The 21,403-nt window shown below is 45.8% G+C and overlaps 1 protein-coding gene across 5 annotated transcripts in view; it reads right to left on the bottom strand.

The window, feature by feature from the left end:
- Positions 1-21,403, bottom strand: part of AFAP1L2 (actin filament associated protein 1 like 2) — a 69,663-nt gene that overhangs the window by 24,704 nt on the left and 23,556 nt on the right. For all 5 annotated transcript variants that reach the window (XM_071749467.1, XM_071749464.1, XM_071749466.1 and 2 more), the window contains exons 2-3: positions 2,604-2,732; positions 1,989-2,066 (exon numbers count right to left, since the gene is read on the bottom strand). In XM_071749467.1, the coding sequence (XP_071605568.1) occupies positions 1,989-2,066; positions 2,604-2,732 (207 nt within the window). The remainder of the gene's footprint in view (positions 1-1,988; positions 2,067-2,603; positions 2,733-21,403) is intronic.

Here is a 21,403-nt window from a genome sequence, read left to right on the forward strand (position 1 = left end):
CTCACAGTAAAAAAAAATAATTTCTTATGTTTAAATGGAACTTCCTATGCTCCAGCTTGGGCCCATTGCCCCTCGTCCTGCCACTGGGAACTACTGAGAAAAGTCTGGCTCCCTCCTCCTTGCAGCCACCCTTTTGACACTTGTAGACATTAATAAGGTCTCTACTCAGCATCCTCTTCTCCAGTCTCTCAGCCTTCCCTCATGAGAGAGATGCCCCAATCCACTAATCATCTTTGTTGCCCTACACAAGTTTTTTGCAGAATGAGAATTTTTTAAGGTTTGGAGGGGGCACTTTTGGAACTGGTGTATTATCACTTCAGAAAGGATTTCACCCTGCACTGCTAGAGCATGCTCCAAGCACAGCTACAGTGATGAAGAAAGATCACAGAGCATGAGAGGTCCCACTGACCCCAGCCCCAAAGGAGGGTCACCACATCTCACCAAAGGACAGGGGTGAAACCCAGTGCATAGAGTGGCAGTGGGTAAGAGGGGTACAGGGAGCTGCATCACCCCTGGGAGACCCTGTCACAACTCCTGGCCCCAGTGGGTACTTAGGGTCTCTCCCTCTGCTAAATCTGAACCTGCAGGTCCCACTTCTGACCAGGCAGGCACAGCCCTCTCCGTGCAGTAAGAGGCAGGACCAGGGCTGTACACCCAGCTGCATCTATGGCTAAGATCCCATCCATGTGTCTCACTGACTTCAGCATTTCCAAGTAACTCAGAAGTTTTACTTGGAATAGGGATGCTGCTGAAATCAGAGAGAGAGAGAGAGAGAAGCACCAGGTCCCACAGGGAGAGACTGAGTGGGTAGGTCCATGGCCTTGAGAGAGAAAAGTCTGAAATAAGAGAACCAACTCTGAAAATAAATTGTCTGAATTTCACCCCTGCGTTTTGGCACGGTGGATCTGTGTAAGGCTTGTTTTATCCACCCAAAGGAGAACTTCTCTACAGAGATATTCCTCTCACTGCTCAGCCACTGGCAGCTACTGGAAGGCTGTGCAGTCCTGTTCTGGAGCATTACAGCATCACCCAGAGGGCCCCCTCTGGAGATCACACAGAGGCTGCACACGTAATCTGGGAGGGACATCCTGTCTTCCAGGGTATTTGAAGTAAATCTAAATTCAGCTGCAGGTAGTTTAAAAAACAAAACAGAAAAATCCAAACAAACCCACCACAAAGCCAAAACAAACAATAGCTGTCCCATCTACTGCAGGACCAGCACATTGACAGCAGACTGCACTCCAGAGTCTTCTTGTCTCATTTATTTGGATCAGAAACTGGGGGGTAGGGTCACCCTCTGACCACGTGTGCATTAAGGAGATGTGTGCCAGTTATCATCTCACTCTTTGCAATTATCAAAATGGTCTTTCTGATGAGCTTCAAAGAGCAAGGATGTTATTAGAGAATTCTGTGCTTTCCCATGTGACAAATTTAAAACCTGGGAAAACTAAATTGGAAATGACTATTTTATCTGGGTTTCATTTCTTGGCTTTTACACCACAGAGCTTTTGGATACCTGGGGAGAGGAAGGTGCTCTGCCTGCACTGATGGAGAGGGTGCAGCTACCCCTGAGAACTTGTCTTGCAAGGTCAGGACAATGCAGACCCTCTGGGCCAGTCCAGAGCACCAGGATAAAGGTGCCACAAGCTTTCAAGGTCCCAGAGGGGTGACTTGACATGTTTCATGGCCAAAGGCAACATGAGGGCTTCCTTAAATATTTCAGGCACTGGAGCTGCAAGCCTTAGAAGGCAACATTTTTTATCCCAAAATAAAACCCTCCAAAGTGCTACTTCCAGGAATAAACTCACAGTGTTGGCAAGGACCATGATTTCCAAAGGAATGTAATGAAAATGGCAGTGTCCTTCCACACCATCCACTGCCTCATTCTTCAGAGGGGCCTCCACCAGTCCCTGTACAGCAAAGCTCTACCCACATGTGCCTTCATCACCCCACTAGATACATGACAACCATCATCTCCAGCTCCCTACCTTTGTCTTGTTCCTCCTGGTCATCCTGTTGTTTGTGGACGATCACTTTGTTCATATAAATATATTCCTCATCTCCACCTGCAATCAAAAGTAAAAGTGAACTCTTCACCCACCCACTCCTTTCAAGTTGCTAATTTTTTCCAAAAGAGACAGATGTAGAAAGTGTCTTTGCTGAGTAAATTCTGGGAACAGACTATTGGTTGAGAAAATGTGCAGAAAAAATCCCAAGCAATAATAGAAAGCAAAAGAATTACATGCTTTATAGTCAGGAAATTCCATAAGTTAAAATTTCTACTTAAACATTAACTTGGCCAAACAGCACATCCTGTGTATCTTACAAAGTGGATTAAACAAACTTAAGGTTTAATAAGGAAAACAGAAAGTATCAGGAATCTTGGGAATCCTTTGCTCGTAAAGCTGGCCACATAACCACTGTAATTTTACATAAACAGTTAGAGGTCACTGAAAAAAAAAATTTAAAAAAATCCTCCATTCCATTTTCTCCTAGTTTTCATGTCTCCCCTTCCCACCAGCCTCCAAGAAAATGTAGAAAATGTTGTATCCAGACCCTGTAGCAGTTCCCACTACCCTATCCTTGGTTTTCCTTGCCCATACCACTGGACTTGGTGTAGACTCGCAGCAGGTCGGAGAGGAAGCTCTTCTTCACAACAGCAGTGCTGCTCAGGTTCTCCTTGTCCAGGATCCTCAGAAAATCTTCAAGTTCTGTCAGCAGCTGCTCGAGAGCTACAACAGCAACAGAGAAAGCTGTTGGCAAAGCAGCTGGGTGGCATTTCAAAGGAGGACATTTGTTAATTCTGAACTTTCTAAGATCCTCTGTGTTTTTCTGCCCTGGAATAATTCATATTTAGTTTTCCAACTCGAACTCTCCTGCTGGTCTTGAAAGAGAGTGGGTCCAAAACCAAAAAGGCTCCAATTTGCTTTATTCTGTTCACACACCAATAAAATCCCATGTATTCTTCTTGCTATAATGGAATGGTTTCAAGCATTAGGTCTAAGATTGCACTGGAGCAACCAGCAAGATCTTGACACATGAATCTTCAGTCCCAAGCTAGTGAATAAAGACATCATTCAAACATCATCTGGATTTGGATCTACCCAACACTGTGCTTTCTAGTTCCTCTGGAAGCCTCCTCATTTCTCCCTCTGTATTGTTTTGAAAATATTTGGGTGCATAGCCTCAAAAAGTCAAAAAACTTCCACGTACATTATTCATAATTCAACATCCTCACAAACTGTCTTGCTTGGGTCATGACCAGAGCTCCCTGTACCATGTGGAACTGAAGACCCAAGGCTGAGCAGCATCCCAGCCACCCTGGAGAAAACCTGTTGTACCAGAGATGTCCCTGCACACCCACAACAAGCAACTCAGCTGGGCTAATAGCTTTGTTTGCCTTCTGAGGAGGTGTTACTCAGCTCTGCCACTGACAAATCAATCCCCTGGCAGGCCTCAAGCTGAAGCAACAGGCATTTAATCTCTTGCTTTTGTTCACACCAAAGTTTATTGGGGACTAATTAGCAGCAGTGGCAGGAGCCCTGCTCCAGGGAGGAAATAACAGGGTAATACGTGGAGGAAGCACTGCACAAGAATGGCATGTAGGAAAAGCACAGAAAAAAAAAAAAAAAGGCATTTTTTTCCAAAAATTCCTCCCCTTTTTCCTCCAAATTCTTCCCATTTGGAGGCTTCCCCACTACCCCACTCCATTATTCAGGAGCTGCAGGGGGGCAGCAAAGCTTGGGTTTGCCACCACTCCCCAGCACACCACCAAGGAATGTGATATATGGATAAATTCTCTAGGACAACAGCCCATTCCCCTCACTTACAGCATTCCCATGACAGCCCCTGAGTCACAGTACACTGATGAACCAGAAAGGTGTTAATATTTTAGTTTCATAGGGTAAAACATCTGAAATGCTACCACCTCCAAGGTCACAAAGAATGTCTAAGACCAGGAGTAAGCCACCACATTCTTACTCCTCTGTCTTTAGCCAACAGGCAACTCTTTCTCAGGTTAATACATGTTGGAGTATTGATAAATAAAGTACAAATTACACTGCAAAGATTTCTGTTGCCAGCTATTAATTGAAAAACAGGCTACTGGTCTCAAGCTGTATTAATCTTCACTAGCTTGACTGCAGAACAGTCTAATGACTCCAGATCAATCAATAATGGCTCCAGAGAAGACTAACAACCAGTAGTTCTTCACACTTTGTTTTATACCCTCTACACCCAATTAATTACCTTCTGGTCTGATTTAGGAGCAGTAGGGAATAGAAAACACCTCTATCATGCTGTGAAAACTCAAATAGTTTTGCTAGCTGCAGTTTTGCCCAGCCATCCAGGCAACACAACAACAGCTTCAAGAAGCAGCAGGGAGTATTTGGTAACAACAATATGATATTAAACTGATATTAAGCAATGGACTGTGAGCATTTGGTGTCAAACACACTCATAACCAGCATCTCTCTGGCTTCAAGGACCCTGTTTTAAGAAACTCCACCAGGGTAAATCACAGCCTTGCTTAACTCACATTTCTGCTTCAGCAGACCACTTAAGAAGATTTCAATTGAGGTCAGTTACTTCTGGTCAGGCCTAAATATATGTTCCTCTTAGTTCATCCTAGTGGACAGGACATTTATGCATCAGGGGTGGTATCAGAAGAAACACAGCACAAAGAACACCTAATTTGAAGCTTCAGAAGCAGGTCAGATCCCAGGAGCTGCCCACATAGAAGTCACGATCCCAGGTTTGCAGGGAAGGGGCTATAATTTCTGTTCCCTTCTCCACCCCCACAACTGCAGAAAATGACTTTATTCTTCTCCCAGGCATCCACAGCTAACACACACACACAGGGCTGAGCTCTTATGAATAGCCCAGCCCATACAGTAGGTTACATTTTCCAGCCCACCAAAGCTGAGTTCAGGCTTCTACTGACTCAAAGCAACTCATTTAGGACATGATCCTGGGACAGAGAGGTCAGCAGAAAGACTCTGCCCGATTTGAATGGCTTCAGAATTCAGAGCCTTGAGAAAGATTAATTTTGCTCTTCTTCAGCAAGAAGCTGAATCTAAATCCTCTGCTTCTGTGAAGTATCTCTTTGATCTCAGCTGGACATTCCCAATCCAAACCTGATACCTACAAAAATAATCTGTCATTGAAATGAATGTGACTATTCATTCTCTTGTATCAGAAGAGGAACAAGCTAATGCTTGCCAGACTGATGAATGTGAAAAGCACAGATGGATGCAATGAGGATCTACAAGGATCCTCTGTGCAAGCAAGAATCACAGCAAGTCCCTCCCCACTGGTGAAGAGGACTAAAAACATTTTTTTTCCACATTTCTCAAACCATCTCAGGATTTTGAAGGCTGGAAAACACTGCTTGATCTCAGCTAAAGACCTGTCATGCTGTAGTGATGATGTAGTGAAGATGCTCATGGCAAAAGCAGGTTGGTGGTTATCCAAAGCAGCCTGAAACCAATGGCTCTCCCTCCAAGCTGTATTGTTCTGCTCTCCTTATTTTAACAGTTCAGAAATAAGAGCATGTAAAGAGATGATTCCTAGGCTTGCTCTGCAGGGCAAAATACTTACAGGTGCAAAGACCTCATTTGCAAAATCAAAAGGCTGTGAGCAGCAATATGAAGTAGACAGATCAGAAGCCTGAGTCACAAGATAGGCCAATTCCCAGAGAGGCTTTTGAGAAACCTCCCTGCACAGCTACGTTGTTCTTCTCAAGTCTGGTAGCACTTCTTTGTGAACATACAGTTCACAAATGTCACTCAAGTAATCTTTCTGGCAACATCTCAAATAAATACTTCCATAATACTTCCATAATACCAATAAATACTTCCAAAAATTCAGCCATCTTCACAGAAAACAAGGTAAGATCAGCCCAGAAGAATTAAAATACCAAGCCCAGGTGACTGTGAATACTCCTATGGAATCCAGTCCTTCCAAGCCCCAGGACATGACCTATCCCATCTCTTGACAAAGCATGGACACACATGCTGGGTACCCTTGGACAGTGCAGCACTGCTCAGATGCTGCTGCTCTTCTCCACGGCCACAGGTATTGGTCACCAGTGATTTTGCATCACTTGATGGAGAGTGGTGTAGGATCATCAGAATCACCAGAAAACTTGGGTGATTTGTGCCTGCAATGAGTGGATGATCATTACTGGAAGGACAGAACTTTCCAGTGGACAGCAATACAACATCTTTACTGGTGTGGGAAGGACTTACAGGGGGTTACAACCAGAACTGCCAGCTCCTCTCACAGACACAAAAGAGGAGGATGAGTGATGTTCTCCCTCCTTTTACTCCAAGGCAATGCAATTCTTTTTACAGATACTCCTGCTCAGCCCTCTGACCACAGTGGACTCTGAAGGTTGCAAGTTTGGTTGCAGCAATAAGCAAAGCACTGCTTGAAACACAACTGAGCTGTTTCTGTGAGAATTCGATGGCAGCAGGACAGCAATGAAAGAGGCTTCTCTTGAAAGGACTCTGTGGCCTTTCTATGCAAACAGAAATTGTCTTGCATTGCAGTAGTGTCAACCCTAGTTCATGTGAAGATTGAGCCAAAAATGCAGCAGCTTGCAAAGCCCCCATTGAGGAAGCACATTCCTTGCAAAAGAGCTGCCAATTTTGCCTGACACTAAGGTCACTGAAAGGTAAATGACCATTAAACAAGATTATAAAAGCCATTCCTACCAATAACCACTGATCTTTGTCATTTTTCTACAATAACAACCTATGTCTACATCTAATTACTTCATGTCTTAACCTTGTGAGGAAATGGAAAGACAGGCTGAGAATGAACTTTCATTCAAGTATTTTAGTAACCACTGGGCAGGATTATATTAGATCATTTAATCTAAATTTAATTATTTATTCTATCAAGGTAAAGGGGCCCCAGCCAATGGACAAAGAACTGTAATAAGATACATACTAAAAGACAAACTCTCTCCTCTGCTGGGATGAGAGGTGAAAGATAAGGAGTATCATTTGTTAACAGGAAACTAAAGCATAGAGAGATTAAGTGATTTATCCAAGGGTACGTGTGTATTCCCCAGCAGACAGGACTCCAGCCCAGTTTCCCTGTGTCCCAGCCCACAGGTCTCACTCTCAAACCATTTTTCCTTGGGAGATTTCCCACCTCCTGCCAAAAGCAGGAGCTGGGTTTGGTATTTCTGGCTTCACCCCTGCTCCAAGGGGCTGGGTGAAGCTGCTGGCAAACAGTGTAGGTTCAGGCACCAGGTAAATACCCGCAGCCTCTGTGTCACACCAAGCTTTTCACTTCAAAAGCCTTGGAAAGTCCAGGGGTAATGAAACTGATAACAGTGCCCTGATTCATGCAAGTGTCAGAGGCAACAGGAACAAAGGGGCACCTGAGAGGCACCGTATCCCTCCACGCAGGACATCCCACAGCAGCCTTTTTGTACCCCATTTCCTGCTGACCAGCCCCAACTGGCAGCACTGGGATTCCCCAGGGGCTGCTTCAGCAGAAAGCAGTTCCTTCCTTGGCCTGCTTTCTTTTTTCCTTCTCTGCATAAAATCAATAGGGCAGCTGCCAGGCGTGCAGAGAGGACGGGCGGGTACAGAGGCAGCATTCAGGCTGCTGAATAGTGAGAGCTGTCAGCAGGGCAGGGGACCCAGCCCAGGCCTCCTCAGCTAATTTGGAGTCTTAAGAGTCCCAGCCAGGCTTTGCAAGAGGGAAAAGTCACCCGTGATGACAGCTAGAGAAGGCCATTCTCCCCAGCTGTGAGGAAAGGCAGATGTGTGGATGGTGACAGCTGTAACAGCTGGATGACCCCCAGCTCAGGGCTACCTTCCAAAGCAGCAAAGCAAATCCTTCCTCTGGCCAACTGACCCCCATCCTGATGGCTTCAGGGTCTTGCAGAGGAGCAGTGAAGCAGAGAGCACAGCCTTCTGTTCTGGTTATGGGTCCCCTGTCCCTGCTCTGGGTGCTGCTGGCTTTGGAGAACACCAGCAATGTAAGGCAAGGAAGGAGACGTGGCAAAGGGCTCACGAAAATACAGCATCAGTAAATCAAAATACAGCAAAAAGTGACATCTCTGCTGAACACCAGAAAGGCTGCTCCCCTGAGCTGCATCCCCACCACACTGAAACCCCACCAGCATTCATCCAGGGTGATGAGCAGAATGAAGCCAAAAAATGTGGATTAGACTTTACCAGCTTGATTTTGATCATCAGAAACCAGGCTTTAATTCCCAGCCTTGCACCTGCAATGACTGGACAGCTTTCCTGCTTTTAGCTTTTCACAGGAAAAGAATAAAAAGCCCAACCCAGCACTGACCAGTTGAAACTCTTTTTTTTTTTTTTTTTTTTTTTTTTTTCAAGAGATTGCATAAATATTTGTAGAAAAAAAAAAATTAATCTCCCCACAACAAAATGAGAAGTGCTGTGTTTATCAGAGGGGAAAAAATAAACAAAACAAAACACCATCCTTTCAGCAAACAATGAACAATTAGAGAATCACTGCTAGATTTGAACAAAATAAAAGGGAAAATTCACAAAACCGAGGCAAGCTAAAATTGCTCAGACTGAGAAAACTGTAAAATTGGAGAACTATTCTACTTTTCCTGTGAAGCCAGACAAGTGTCAGACAGCTATGATCACAGTCACAAAAACTGTCTGCTTCTCAGATATAATGAGTCCTCACAAGGAGGAAAGAAAGAAAAAAAAAAACAACCAAAAAACCCACCCAGACTGCTTCAACTGATGTACCTAAAATCCAGCACTGCCTGACTTCACACTCACGTTGGGAGCATTAGGCTCCTCTTTGTTGCAAAGGATGAATCATGGAAGCAGAGGGGCAAAACAATGTGTGTCTCACTGGCTGTGGGCTGTGAACTCCACAGATGAACCCAAGCAGCTCTGCGTGGGCTGCTCTGGAAGTTTGAACAAGACTCATATTGAGAAGGAGCAGCTCTAACCTAGGAACTCTGAACTTTAACAAAACGGCAGCAGAAAACGCACACAAAGCTTTTTTTCAGCGAGCTGAGCAAACAAGAGACTTCTCTTCCCTTCGCTGGAAGGTGGGAAACAGCATCCAAGAAAAATGAAGGAAAAGAAAGCAAAAAAAAAAAAAAAAGAAAGAGAAGGAAGAGAGCAGAGAAACTGTGTTGTGAGGAGTTTTTACAGAGCAGTCTTGTATTTCAGTGCCATATTGCTTTATTGTATGCAATAGAGGGTACTGGCACGAGACCTTGGGGGCAACACGGTGACGTCTTTCTTTGCAAAGGGTCTCAGTCTTTCCATGACAGAGCAACTGGTGAGTCACTGGAGGTCTCATACTGGCAAAAAAATCTGTTGGATGACATCTGAAAGAAGTTGGCATCTCTTCCATTTGCAGCTTGCCATATAAGAAGAGTGCCCAACAAACTCAGGTGCTTTACTTGTCCAACATGGTAACTCCTGCTGGGGCAGAAACAAGCTAGGAAAACATCAGGAAAGCAACTAAAGGCTCCTCTTTCTAAAGTAAATACCCTGAAGAGCAGGCCCTAGCAAGCTTCCTTCATAGCAGGGAAGAAAACAATCCCAACAATTCTTACAAAGCAGAAATCATGTTTGCTGCCAAGCCCCAGAGTTGATTCCTATCGTGGCGTGACACAGAGATGCAACTTCCTCTGAAGCTGCCACCACTGATTCCCTTCTCTCCCCACAGTCCTTACTTCTGTGTTTAGGTTGTGGGGCTTTTTTCCCCTTCAGTTTTCTCCTAAGGTTGGGACTTTATTTTTTTTTTCAGTCTTGGGAAATTATGTTCTCCTCTTCATCACTCAGTCCTTAGAACACTTCACTGTGGGGGAAGTGGGCTGGTGACCACCTGACCTCCAAATTAAATTACAACCATTTGCTATCTAATCTAACACACAGCTATATCCAGAAAGATATAGAGAGGTTTCTCTATAGAGAGGCTTCTGATCAAACAGAACACCTGTTGTTAAGAAAAATAAATATGCAAAAACCTCAGCAATGTGACAGAAACTGCTGGCTCTAGTAGTAATGGCTCTACCCAAATCCAGTTCCAGGGGGCATCCTATGTGCTCCTGCACCTCAGCTCAGGTCCTTGCCAATGCTCCTGGGTTAGGGAGCACAGTTATAGTCAAAACACTGTGGCAGACTTTGCCTCATCCTTGTTCATTGCTCTGCATGGCTGCATCCTGAGGGGAACATTTCCATCCCTCACTGCAGGACAGAACAGCATCAGCACAGCAGGCACACTGCTGTCCCCGTAGCTGCAGCCAGGGGAACCCTCTTTCCTGGAGAAAAAGAAAGCCTGGGATATACCAGGCTCCCAAAGGAACAACTGGGAAAATGCAAGGTCCTAATGAGTGTAACTATCCCAGTGAGGATACAACACCACAGTTTGTGCCACTTCAATACAAATAAAGGAGGTTAACTGCCCAAAATATTTGGAGATGGATTTGTCCCTCACAGGCAGGACACAAATTAAAGGAAGCTGCCAGATACACAGAGGGTTGTGTTGGTTGTTTTCTTAGGAGAGGACATGAACAGCCACATAAAAGTGCCCTCTGAAGGCCTCGTATCAAAGCATTTTCCCATCATTCTCTGTTGATTTAATGGCATCATTTCTCCAACAAACAATAGAAACATAACAGAAGGGGAAAGCAGTTATGTTTGAGAAAGCAAAAGCAAGAGCTCTAGGGTCAGAGAGAAGGACAGACACACAGCCCTGGAGTCCCCAGTCTTTTCTTTGCTGTTTCCTCTGCAGCAGGGGCTCTTCAAGCTATGCCCCCCCCCTCCCAGCAGCCAGGGCTGAGCCTCTGCTCCTAGTGCTGAAAAGTAGAATGACTGCACCACGGGGCTAGGTACTAGTGCAGGGGAAAATAGATTTTAAAAGTCTCCTAAAATGTATCACATAGGCTGGCAGAGCTTATAGCAAGTCCACTATTGATTGCTGGATATATTTTCTAATAACTTTGCTCAGTCTCTTATCCAAGCATTGCATGTAGTCCTCACCCATCCTCTTCAGCATAACCTGGGACCCTGAACACCAGGAGCTGAGGCACTGAACAATTTTGGTGCAGGAATGTTCAAACCAGAGATTTCCTCAGGAATCCAAGTATATAATTATCAGCAGGCATATTTGCATATTTGCTCAAATAACCCCAAAATACCTACCAAAAAAATACCCTTCCCACCCTAAAAAAAAAAAAAAAAAAGGTATCCTTTCCCCTTCTTCTAGTCTACAGGCGAGAGCTCAACTCGCTTCCTTAGAAGAAAATTCAAAGCAAGCCAACATTTACTGAACTTCAGCTTAGGGTTAAGAGGTGTGGACAGGGAATGTTTAGGAACAGTTACAGAGTGCTTCAGAGGTCAAGCTACAAACCCTCTCCTGCCATGAGTCACCAGTGCTCAGTGAGCATCTCCCAGCAGGGCTTTGACATCTGCCACCACAGGAGGCCACAGCTCCCACCCACCCTCCCCCTTGCATGCAGAAGACAAAGATGCCAGAAAGTGACCTAGGGACAGGAACAAATGTTTTCACTCTTACATTCAAGAGATGCCACCTCTATTCCCCTCTCACACCTCCAAGATGACATTTCACTGAATCCAGGATGGAAGAGCAACCTCCTGGAACCAGTCAGATCCCTGTGGATTGCCACAGCAGCTGGGCACCACATGAGCACTCTGGAGACACGTGTGTCCTGTGAGTAAACACCAGTGGTGTCCTAACACTGCAGTGATGCTCCACAGAAACAGAGGCTCTGCCCTGTCTCACACCCCAAACATCACTTTTGTCACTCAACAGGTTTCCAGCTGTGGTTCAAGTTTTGTTACCTGTGTGTTATTAAGCCACATGTTGCCCAAGAAAATCCCAAATACTTTTTCTTACTAGAGCCTCTCAGTTCAATACTTCTAGAGCCAAGTATCAGCTGCCTTGGGGAAAACAAATGTCACTCATGAGGAAGAGCCTCTCCCCAGCCACCCACTCTGTGCAATGGCTGCTCACACATTACTCCCTCAACACAGGTCCCATTCACCCTGTGTAAAAAACATGTCCTGCTAGAACACAAGTGACAGTGCTTGGGGGGAAAAATTGGAGGTACAAGACTTTTCAATAAGTATCCCACAAGTATAGTGGGACAAGTGACACACTGATAAGCAAACCAGGGCAGAACCAGTGAAGTTAAAGGGTCAGGCCAAAAGACTGCTGGAGAAATAAACCTTGTTTAACACCACCTGCACCCTGGGCTTAAGGCTCATCACTGAGCAGGAGCCAGTGAAACTCCTGGAGATGTGCAGGTAGGAAAGTGGAAGCTCAGGATGAGCCAGCTGCATCCCACCTCTGCCTTCATCCCCAGCAGGGTCCTGCAGGAGCCCAGGGGGGCTGAGGCAGCACAAAGACTGGTGCTTCTTTTCTGTCATGGGAAAACTAGAAAACTTCCCCCTTTCTGTCCTGACTGTGAGGCATGGTAAATGAAAGACAGCTCCCAAATCAGCAAAACAACCATCCACCAGATAAAAAAGATTTTCTTACTTTGCCTGCCTTGCACTTTGTTTACATGAATGAGAGCCAGTAACCCAGACAGGGAACAACAGTCTGAATCAAAGCTCTGAAACCCATTACATACATATGCCAAAAGTATCACTAATCCTATCACAGATTTAAGAGTCAGATTATTATTTTCATTTGTGATTGCAGCAGAAAATCTGTGGCAAGAAACTGCTGATGAACAAGCTCAAGCCCTTCCTGAAAATTCAGCTTCCTTGGAGCCTTTCTGAACTGATGTTTTACTCCTTCATCTCTATCTTCACAGATTTTGGAGGCATCCTTGTAGCTTGGCTATAATCTACCCATCCTGGCATGTCTCTTCTCAGCATTATATCCTGATAGACACTTAGGTCACCCCCAGGGCCTGAAGAACCCTTCTCCCCCAAGTTATTGGGGTAGCAGTGGTGTGGAACCAGCAGCTCATGCCCAGCTCCCTTACTCAAACCCACGTTGCTGTGTTTTCCATCCAAAGGGTGAATGTAACATAATTAAGCATTAACACTAATGAATTAATAGCTTTTAATGAAAGTAGTAACTTGAAGGAACTCTCTATTTCCTTACAGCTAAGTGCAGCCTGGCTACTCCATGGCTCTGCCTCTAGCACTGGAAAGAATTCAATCAAGGACACAATTAGGATCTTGTGAGCAGGAACTGCCCTGGAGATAGTTTTCTAATACTCCCAGCCACAACGAGACACACATCCTCACAACCACTGCCTGGCTGGTGAGGAACAGACAGCTCCAGCCAAGTCTGCAGAGCCTTTCAGTTCTGCAGAGAAGGTACCAAAACCTGGAGCCTTTTTGACATGATGAAAAGAGTCCCAAGGATTAAAAAAAAAAAAAAAAAACAGGCAGCAGAAACATTGCCTGGACTGCCCATCCAGGGAGCTGTACACAGTTTGGATATTGCTAAGGGAGGGATCTTAGGCTGCAAACATCCACCCAGCCTTTGACTTTCCTTCCACCAATTCTGTGCTGAAGCTCCAGCCCCAGGGGCAAAGCTGAGGCAGGCAGGGAGCACAAAGCCACAGAGGCTTTCAATCTTCTTGGGTTAGGGAAAACATGAGGATTGTTTCTGTTGTGGTTTGGTGCAATTTCATTTGTTTTATTGTTTTCCACTTGCCTGGGCTTTCTAAGAAGCAGACAGGCAGGTGAAGAGAATGGAAAACAAACAATTAGGAAAACACTTCCTATTTTTAGGGCTAGAAATATTTTGTTACACAATTCACCAAAATAAACAAAAAAGTGATTTTTTTTTTTATTTTTTTTTTTTATTTTTTTGTTTGCTTGTTTTGTTTTGTTTGAGATAAGAATAATTTTGGTTTTACTACTTTTTCTAGGGGGGAAATAAATAAGAAAAAAAAAAATAAAGAAAAACAAGGGGGTGGGAGGAGGCTGGATCATCAAAAAACAGGCAGTTGCTCTCTCACCCTTCAGCACAGGGAGGTTGATTCAAATCCCTCCTCTGATTAAAGTCACCAGAATTTTTCTTCTCTGGAGGCTGCTCCATCCACTTACTTTACTATGGAGGGGAAGCTCTTTCCTACCCAGAGTGTCTCAGCTTATACAGTATCTGAGATGTAACCTCCACATGTCTCTTTCTGGTCCACTGGGGATCTTACCATTGTGCTTAGTCCTTCATCACTTGACTTTTGTTAAAAATAAAACCAAATATCATCTTTTGTTTGCCCCCAAAACAAGATTTCTTCAGTCACCTCAAGGCAGTCATTTTTCTCACACTGGCACTTTGCTGCCTACACACAGTTGGTGCTTCCTGACCCTCACTTATGTGAAAAACTAAGGGGAAACGTTTGACCTGGCAGACAGACAGAAAAGACAAGAAGAAACAATTATCTCCATCTTAGACTTCATCAGGAACATCGTTACACCTGATGAACAGGTTACACACTGCATGAAAAGCAGATGAAAAACCACAGGCACAAAAGGTACCAAGCTCTCGAGGGCTGCTCAAGCTATCAAGCACCTCAGCTTCACCATGGCATTCAAGAAATTAACTATCTACATTTCCTCTCCATGTTGAATGACATGTCTGAAGTTTCCAGGTGGGACATGCCAACTCACACTTCTGCCAATTCCTCCTCCAGGAAAGTGCAGGAAACAGTTTCAGAGATGTAGAAGAGAAACAAGATCCATAGGAACCTCTCAGAAACAAACCAGTATGTTGCACTCTCTCCATCCATGGTTACCCATCCTCATCCAGAGTGCTTCAGAGGAAAAGCCCCAGCATGTTGTACCCACACCCCCTGCAAGCCTGTGTCAGGATGTCCTCTCAAAGGGGCACCTGAGGATGAGTTTTGCACACTGGTTTTAAGCAGAAGACAAAATCCCTGATGCAGGGCAAGGCACCTTGGTGAAGGACCAGCAAGTCTAACCCTAGCTAGGTGTGGGCAGATGTGGTGGGAAATAAAGGAGGGAATAGGAGCAAAGGTCAGTCAAGAAACCCACGTGTGACACCTTCCATCTCTCAATGCTGCAGCATCTCCACCTGGCCTTGAGCAGCCCAGGGTGCTCACACAGTGGGGCACCAGGTCCTGCAAAGAGCATCTTGGGCCAGAATGATGCCCACTACCTCTGCCTTTCTGGGAGCTTGGATGTCCCTGAGCCAAACTGCAGACCCACCTTTTGCAATACCTGATAAATTGGTCCTGCACACCTGGGAAAGGTTACTGTGCAGTTAAATGCTTCAGAGATTTTTCAGAAATGTATTTTCCTCAATATTCACCCTCCACCACAGGCAGCCCTTTAGGTCAAAGCACAAAACCTCAGCAATGGGACTGACAGCCTAAGCACCCAGCTCAGATACCACAGAGATGCTCAGACTCCAGTTTCACTTAAGTGTTTTCCTCTCAACACGTCTCACAGCCTCTGCACCTCTGCTTCCCACCTCAGTCATCTTGTTTTTCAAATTTCCTGCCCCATCTTAGGTGGCTGCAGGAACTTGTTCTCCTGGCTGACCCTGGCACACCCCCTTCCTCCCATGAGTCAGCAGCAAGCAACAGGAGAGCCCTTCTTTGTAACTGGAAAGGAATTATGTGATTTGGAAGCAGTGTTTTGGATGGGGTTAGCTGACTGACAGCAGGAGCACTTCAGAAAAGGCTGCATTATGAGAAGCAAACTTCAAAAGGAGAAGTGACAAGGCCAAAGTGTTTGTGGTGCCTGAGGAAGTCATTAGAATTTAAAAGGGACACAGATCAGGCAAGTACACTAGGCCAAGAAAGATGAGATGCTGCCAAAAGAGTTTCTTTAGCTTTCCCAGTGCTCCCTAGACTATATTAGAAACACAGTTTCTTGAACATGTGTCTAAAAACATTTTTACAGAAAACTGGCAATTACTGAAAACTCAAGATTCCACCATCAAAACCTAAATGCCTTCTGCTCCCATTTCTCTTTCCAGCTTTTTACTATCTCTCTTGCTTCCCTCTTTCCCCAAAAGTGGAGGGGTTCTGCAAACCCCTCAGAGATAAGATGTTTCCTAGAGGATTGGTTTTGTATATGACACCATTCATCTGTTATTTTAGGGATTTTTCTTTTTTTTTTTTTTTTTTTTTTGGAAGCAAAGGCTTCCAGGGTCTGTGGTGAGTGACCTGCCAGGCCAGGAGTGATGCTGGAGAGCAAACTGACTGCAAAACTGGGTGGTTTCCAGTCACCAAGGATCATTGCTAAATTTCTGCTGCTTTGAGATCTCACAGGAGGTTTTGAATTGGAGATTCAAACAAACATGAGGCTGCAACAGCAAAATCACAGCTGAAACCCACACGAGCATTTATTTTTGGTTTTCCTGAGCAAACTGAAGCAGTTCACTACAAACTCAGCATTTACCCCCTTCCACCAGGAGGTCCCAATGGTTCTGGGGGAGCAAGAGCCAAAGGTAGAGGTCTGCAATAAAACCCCAGACCAAAAGATCTGCAGTTCTGGAGTGAAGCCCAAGCAGATGTTCCACCAGGGCTGGTTCTTCCCATCACCTCCTCCCTGTCTGAAGCCATTACTGCCCATTTTCTTGACCTTTTCCCCTGCAGCAGAGCCTGTTTTGTTTTGCTCCATGATTCATATCCAGGCAGTGACAGAGACAACTGCAATGAGTAAACACCCTTCTGAAGGCAAACAGGGGCTTAGTGCTGTCTCACCAGGTGCAGGTGAGATGTGGTGAGTCAAGCTGGAGGAATGAGCTGGAGCAGCAGCACCTGGCACAGGAGCCCCCCTGGACCACCCCTCTCCCAGCTCAGGAGGGCACTGTGGTTGAGGCCCTCAAGCTGCTTATCTGTCAAGTGTGTAAAAAAAAAAAAATAAATAAGCAAAATTACTGGAAGTTTGGCAAGCTTAAACAGGCTTCCAGTAACACTCCAAGGAAGCTCACAGGATGTCATAAGACTGAGTATTTACTGAAAATTGTCTCGGCCTTCGAATGCCTCTTGTGTTGGATCCCAGCTGCTTCAGGACTGGAATCTCAAGGCAATGGAAGTTTTCATCCAGTGGCACTTGTCCCTCATGGACCTCTCTCTTCCACAAATTCCTGACACAATTTTGAGGGCAACAGAACAATGGTTGTAGAAATGCTGCCACTCCTGAACAAGGACTCATCACGAGGGGAGATAATGGCAAAGGTCTCTTATTACAGAAGCCAAGATACCACTTCAGAACTGGCTCCAGGAGATACCAGTGGTACCATCAGCCTGACCCATTTGCAAGTAGTCACCTAGGTGTTTGGGTCATGAATCAGAGGCATGGACATGCTGCTCACCCTTGGTCACCACTGGCTGGAAATGGGTGTTCCTTAACTATGGGATCTCAACATGCCAGGCAGGTCTACCTGCACCTTTTAACTAGAACTGGGAGCTGGAAGGTTTGTTTTACACTAAATTGGGTTAGATATAAAAAGAACATTCCTCAGAGCACAGAAATGCTCAGAGCATACAGAAAGATCTCATTACTGTGGTGCAGTCACTACAGATATCTGAGCTGAATCTTCATCTGCTATAGGCCTACACAACCCCACTGAACCCTATAAAAAAGTGAAAAAAAACCAAAACAACAAACAAACAAAAAAGAAAAAAAAAAAACTAAAAACAAATAACCCACAGTTTTAATTTAAGCAAAGGGTGCCCTCTAATCAGGAAAGTCCAGTTTTATGCAGGCACAAACAGCCAGTGCTGAAATTCCCCAGTCCACGTCAGATCCAGCTGTCCAGCTCTAGGGATTCCAAAATACCAGAGAAAAAAACCAAGATGAAAGTGAAACAAATGCAAGCTGTATTTTGTTGGAATGGGAAATCACAAGCCGCTTGATGTTCAAGGGGGAGCTCAAACTTTGGGATTTGGTTTGCTGTTAAGAAAAGAAGGACAGAATTCACCACCCTTTCATAGCCAATAACCTCACCAGACCACTGGGGCTCTTCTCCAGGCTGGGAGGGACTGAGGACCAAAACTGAGCTCAGATTGTGCAGAGGCACTGGCAGCTCCCCTGCATCCCAAACACCAGTTCCTTTGGAGCTGCTCTCTCCCACTGTCACCATCCCACTACTCCTTGAAGCAAGGACATCACCAAGGCAGAGAGAGTGGTCTCTGAGGGTCTGGCTGGGGAGCTGGATTTCCTGAGCAGTACCATCACCACCAAGGCTGTTCATGATCAGAAATAGCAGCCAGACCTGAGGAACTTTGATGAGAAAAGCTTTCATGAAGCTTTACTTAAAAAAAAAAAAAAAAATTAATAATTTGGCAAGCTCCTTAGGGGTCAGGATTTTTTGGGGGGCAGGGAAGAGGATACCAGAATCATATTTCATGTCAGTAGAACTCCTTATGGGCCAAGTTCATCAGGGTAGTTCTGACAACTTCAGCCCACAGTGGTGCTACAAAGCCCTGATAGCTCCTGGTTAGCTGCACTAGCTGGCTAGGTTTATGGCCCTTTTGCATTAGCCCAAAAGGCCCAAAGAAGATGGGAATTACCAGTAAATATGGCCTATGAACTCCAGTTGGGTTACCAGTAATCCCTTACTCTCCCACTGACAGAAGCAGCTTGTAAAATTCCTCTCTTGCAGAGGCAGTGGTCTCTCCTGTGGCAGAGGGCTCAGCCTGCATCCCAGTGCAACATCCTTCAGGGAAACCTGCACAGGGATGGTCCTCACCCCCAGCTGCAGCCCAGGACCCCCAAACAAGCCTCTTCCAGGAAATCACAGCCCATCTCAGAAATTACAGACTGCTGCAAAGAAGTGCTTCCACGGTCTGCTTTTTCTTATCCAGAAGGAAAAACTCCATTGGTGTCCTACCCTGCCCACTTCCCTTCCCCTCTTGCTGCAGACTGTTTGCATCAAACACACCTCACCACAGTGAGACCTTCTCTGAGGGGCTTGCCCCATGATGATATTTGGGTTAGGAAACAGCTCTTGCATTCTCAGTCCCCCTTCAAAAGACCCTGCAGACAAAGGCTCTGCTCCAACCTCCCCTTCATGCCACCCAACTCAGTATAAAGTGCTCCTGGTCCAACTGGTAAGAGTTGGCTCAGGATCTGGCCATGTTGCAGAGGGATAACCACAAGACCAAAAATCAACACAGAAAAACAAACAGCTGGTGAACCAGGAGTCACAAGGCAACCCTAAACTTCTGTTCAAAAATATTTAGGCAGGATGTCTCGCTGAGCTGACACATCTGGCTTCCAGAAGGGCTTCAGATGGCAGCTGTGCTGAACAAAAACTTTTCAGGATGACCATGAAAAAGAGGGAAATGGGGAGCCTGGGACACAGTGCTGCAGTCACACAGCCAAAGGAGGACCTTGGGACCTGGCCTTCCTCAGGAAGTTGAAGAGCCTTGGGACACAGGGGTCAGACTTGGACAAAGTCTGAAGCAAAGTCCCTTGCAGGTACCAAGAACAGCAGGTGGGTGACCCAAAGACCCAAATTCATGTATTTCCCTTAATCCTTCACTAATAAGCCCATCTTTTAGCAACTCTGAAGGGCAGATGTGCAATGCAGTGTACAAAAGGCTGCATTGTTGTCACTGGCCTATTCATGGCCCTGGTTCAACTGAAGATGAGCAGCATGTGGTTCACCCATCCCCTGACAGCCTGTCCCTGCAAACACAACTCACTTTCAAGCAAGTTTGTGATGGGATGTGGGCTTGTGCTCTGACTGGGGAGGGGATGTCTCAGCAGTCAAGCAGACAGGAGCATGCCTGCACTTTCCCAACTGGCAGTCAGTGTAACACCTCCCAAAGCATCACAAACAGCAGGCAGAGAGGAGAGAGGAGCTCCCGAGATGTACACTGTGCTCATTCCTAACACATTTCACCTTCCAGTACAGGCAGGAAGCAGGATCCAATTTTTCCATAGGACAAAAATACCTTTTCCTTGCCTCCCAACACTAGGTGTGGCCTGAGAGAACCAACCAGGCAAAAAAAACTGGCTGGTACCTGCCCCAACACAGCCCTCCCTGCACGCCTTCCACTCAGGCATCCTTTCTGCAAAAAATAGGGGCAGGGGGCAAGGAGGATGAATTTGTCTCTTGCTTACAGATGTTTTCCAGTTCCTCATTATTGTCCCAGCAGCATTAACAAAGGCAAGAAGGCAGAAGGCAGTGCATCCCCAGGGGACCTGGAAACACCCAGCCCTTCCCAAAATAGGAGCAGCTTTGGCGAGTGGCAGCTGGAGCTGTGCCGGGAGCCTCCTTCCTGGCTCTCTGCTCTCCCAGGCAGTGGGTCAGGAGGTGCATTCCTCTGACAAAAATACTATGAGAAAAAATGACCAAGCAGCAGCCCCAGCAGAGACCCCATCAGAGCTGCACGGGGCCCCTTTACCTCCCTGATGGCAATGGGACTGAGAGACCCCTGGGAAAGGAGCTGCTTCTCACGATGTCCCCAGAGAAGGCATTGCCTGTGGCTCTTACAGAATGCTGCAATGCCCAGGAATTGTGCTGAGATCCTGGCTGCATCAGAAGAATGGAGATACATAGCAGCCCTCATTGTAAAAAAATACTAAAAATAAAACTAAAAAAAAAAAAACCTCCACAAAACCAAAAAAACCCCATCACCTGAAATCAGCACAAAATACAACAGCTATCAGCTTATCTCCATAAGAACAGGTTTAGTGCCATGGCAGTCAGACAAATGGGTCCTGTAGGCTCATGTCCTTCCAGTAACCTTGGGAAAATTGTCAGCTCTTAATTATGAATCTGGGGGAACATCAGATATTGGTGTTTGTACTGCCACGTTGCATCTTGGCTCTGGCTAAAGCTTCGCTTGGCTCCCAAGGTGCTGGATGACAAACATCTATTTTCTTTTCATTTCAAAATAGCTGACAGCCACAGCCTGGGCAAAGATGAGAACTCTAAGGAATTAGGAATAAATGAATACAACTTGCTTAAACAAACAAATAGAAATCCCCTGTCCTTAAATCCCAGACCAGGACCCTAGGGAGTCACAGCGATGTATTCGTGGGGCCAGCAAGCCTGAATCAACACCTGGTGCTCCATGATGGGGCAAACACACTGCAGCAGCAGCAACCCTGCCTGCAAAACAGCCATCAGGGAATGGGACTGTGTTTCAGGGTCTCTCAGGTCCCAATCAGTCAGGACAGTGAGGCTTTAGTGAGATGGTGTCCCTTATAGAGGCCTTATCCACCCCAGGGTACACTGCCTGGCTGAGGGACAGGCTCAGGCTTTCCAGGTGTTGCCTGCAAGAACCACACACCCCTGCATCTCCTGCTGTACAACCCCTCCAAGCCTGAGGAGACCAGGACATAGAAATATAGGGGTGGGAAGGGATCTCAAAAGATCATCTAGTCCAAACCCCCCTGCCAGAGCAGGTCAGCTATAGCAGGTCACACAGGAACATGTCCAGGTGGGTTTTAAATGT

This window comes from Heliangelus exortis, chromosome 7 (assembly GCF_036169615.1).
Source record: "Heliangelus exortis chromosome 7, bHelExo1.hap1, whole genome shotgun sequence".
Lineage (NCBI taxonomy): Eukaryota > Metazoa > Chordata > Aves > Apodiformes > Trochilidae > Heliangelus > Heliangelus exortis.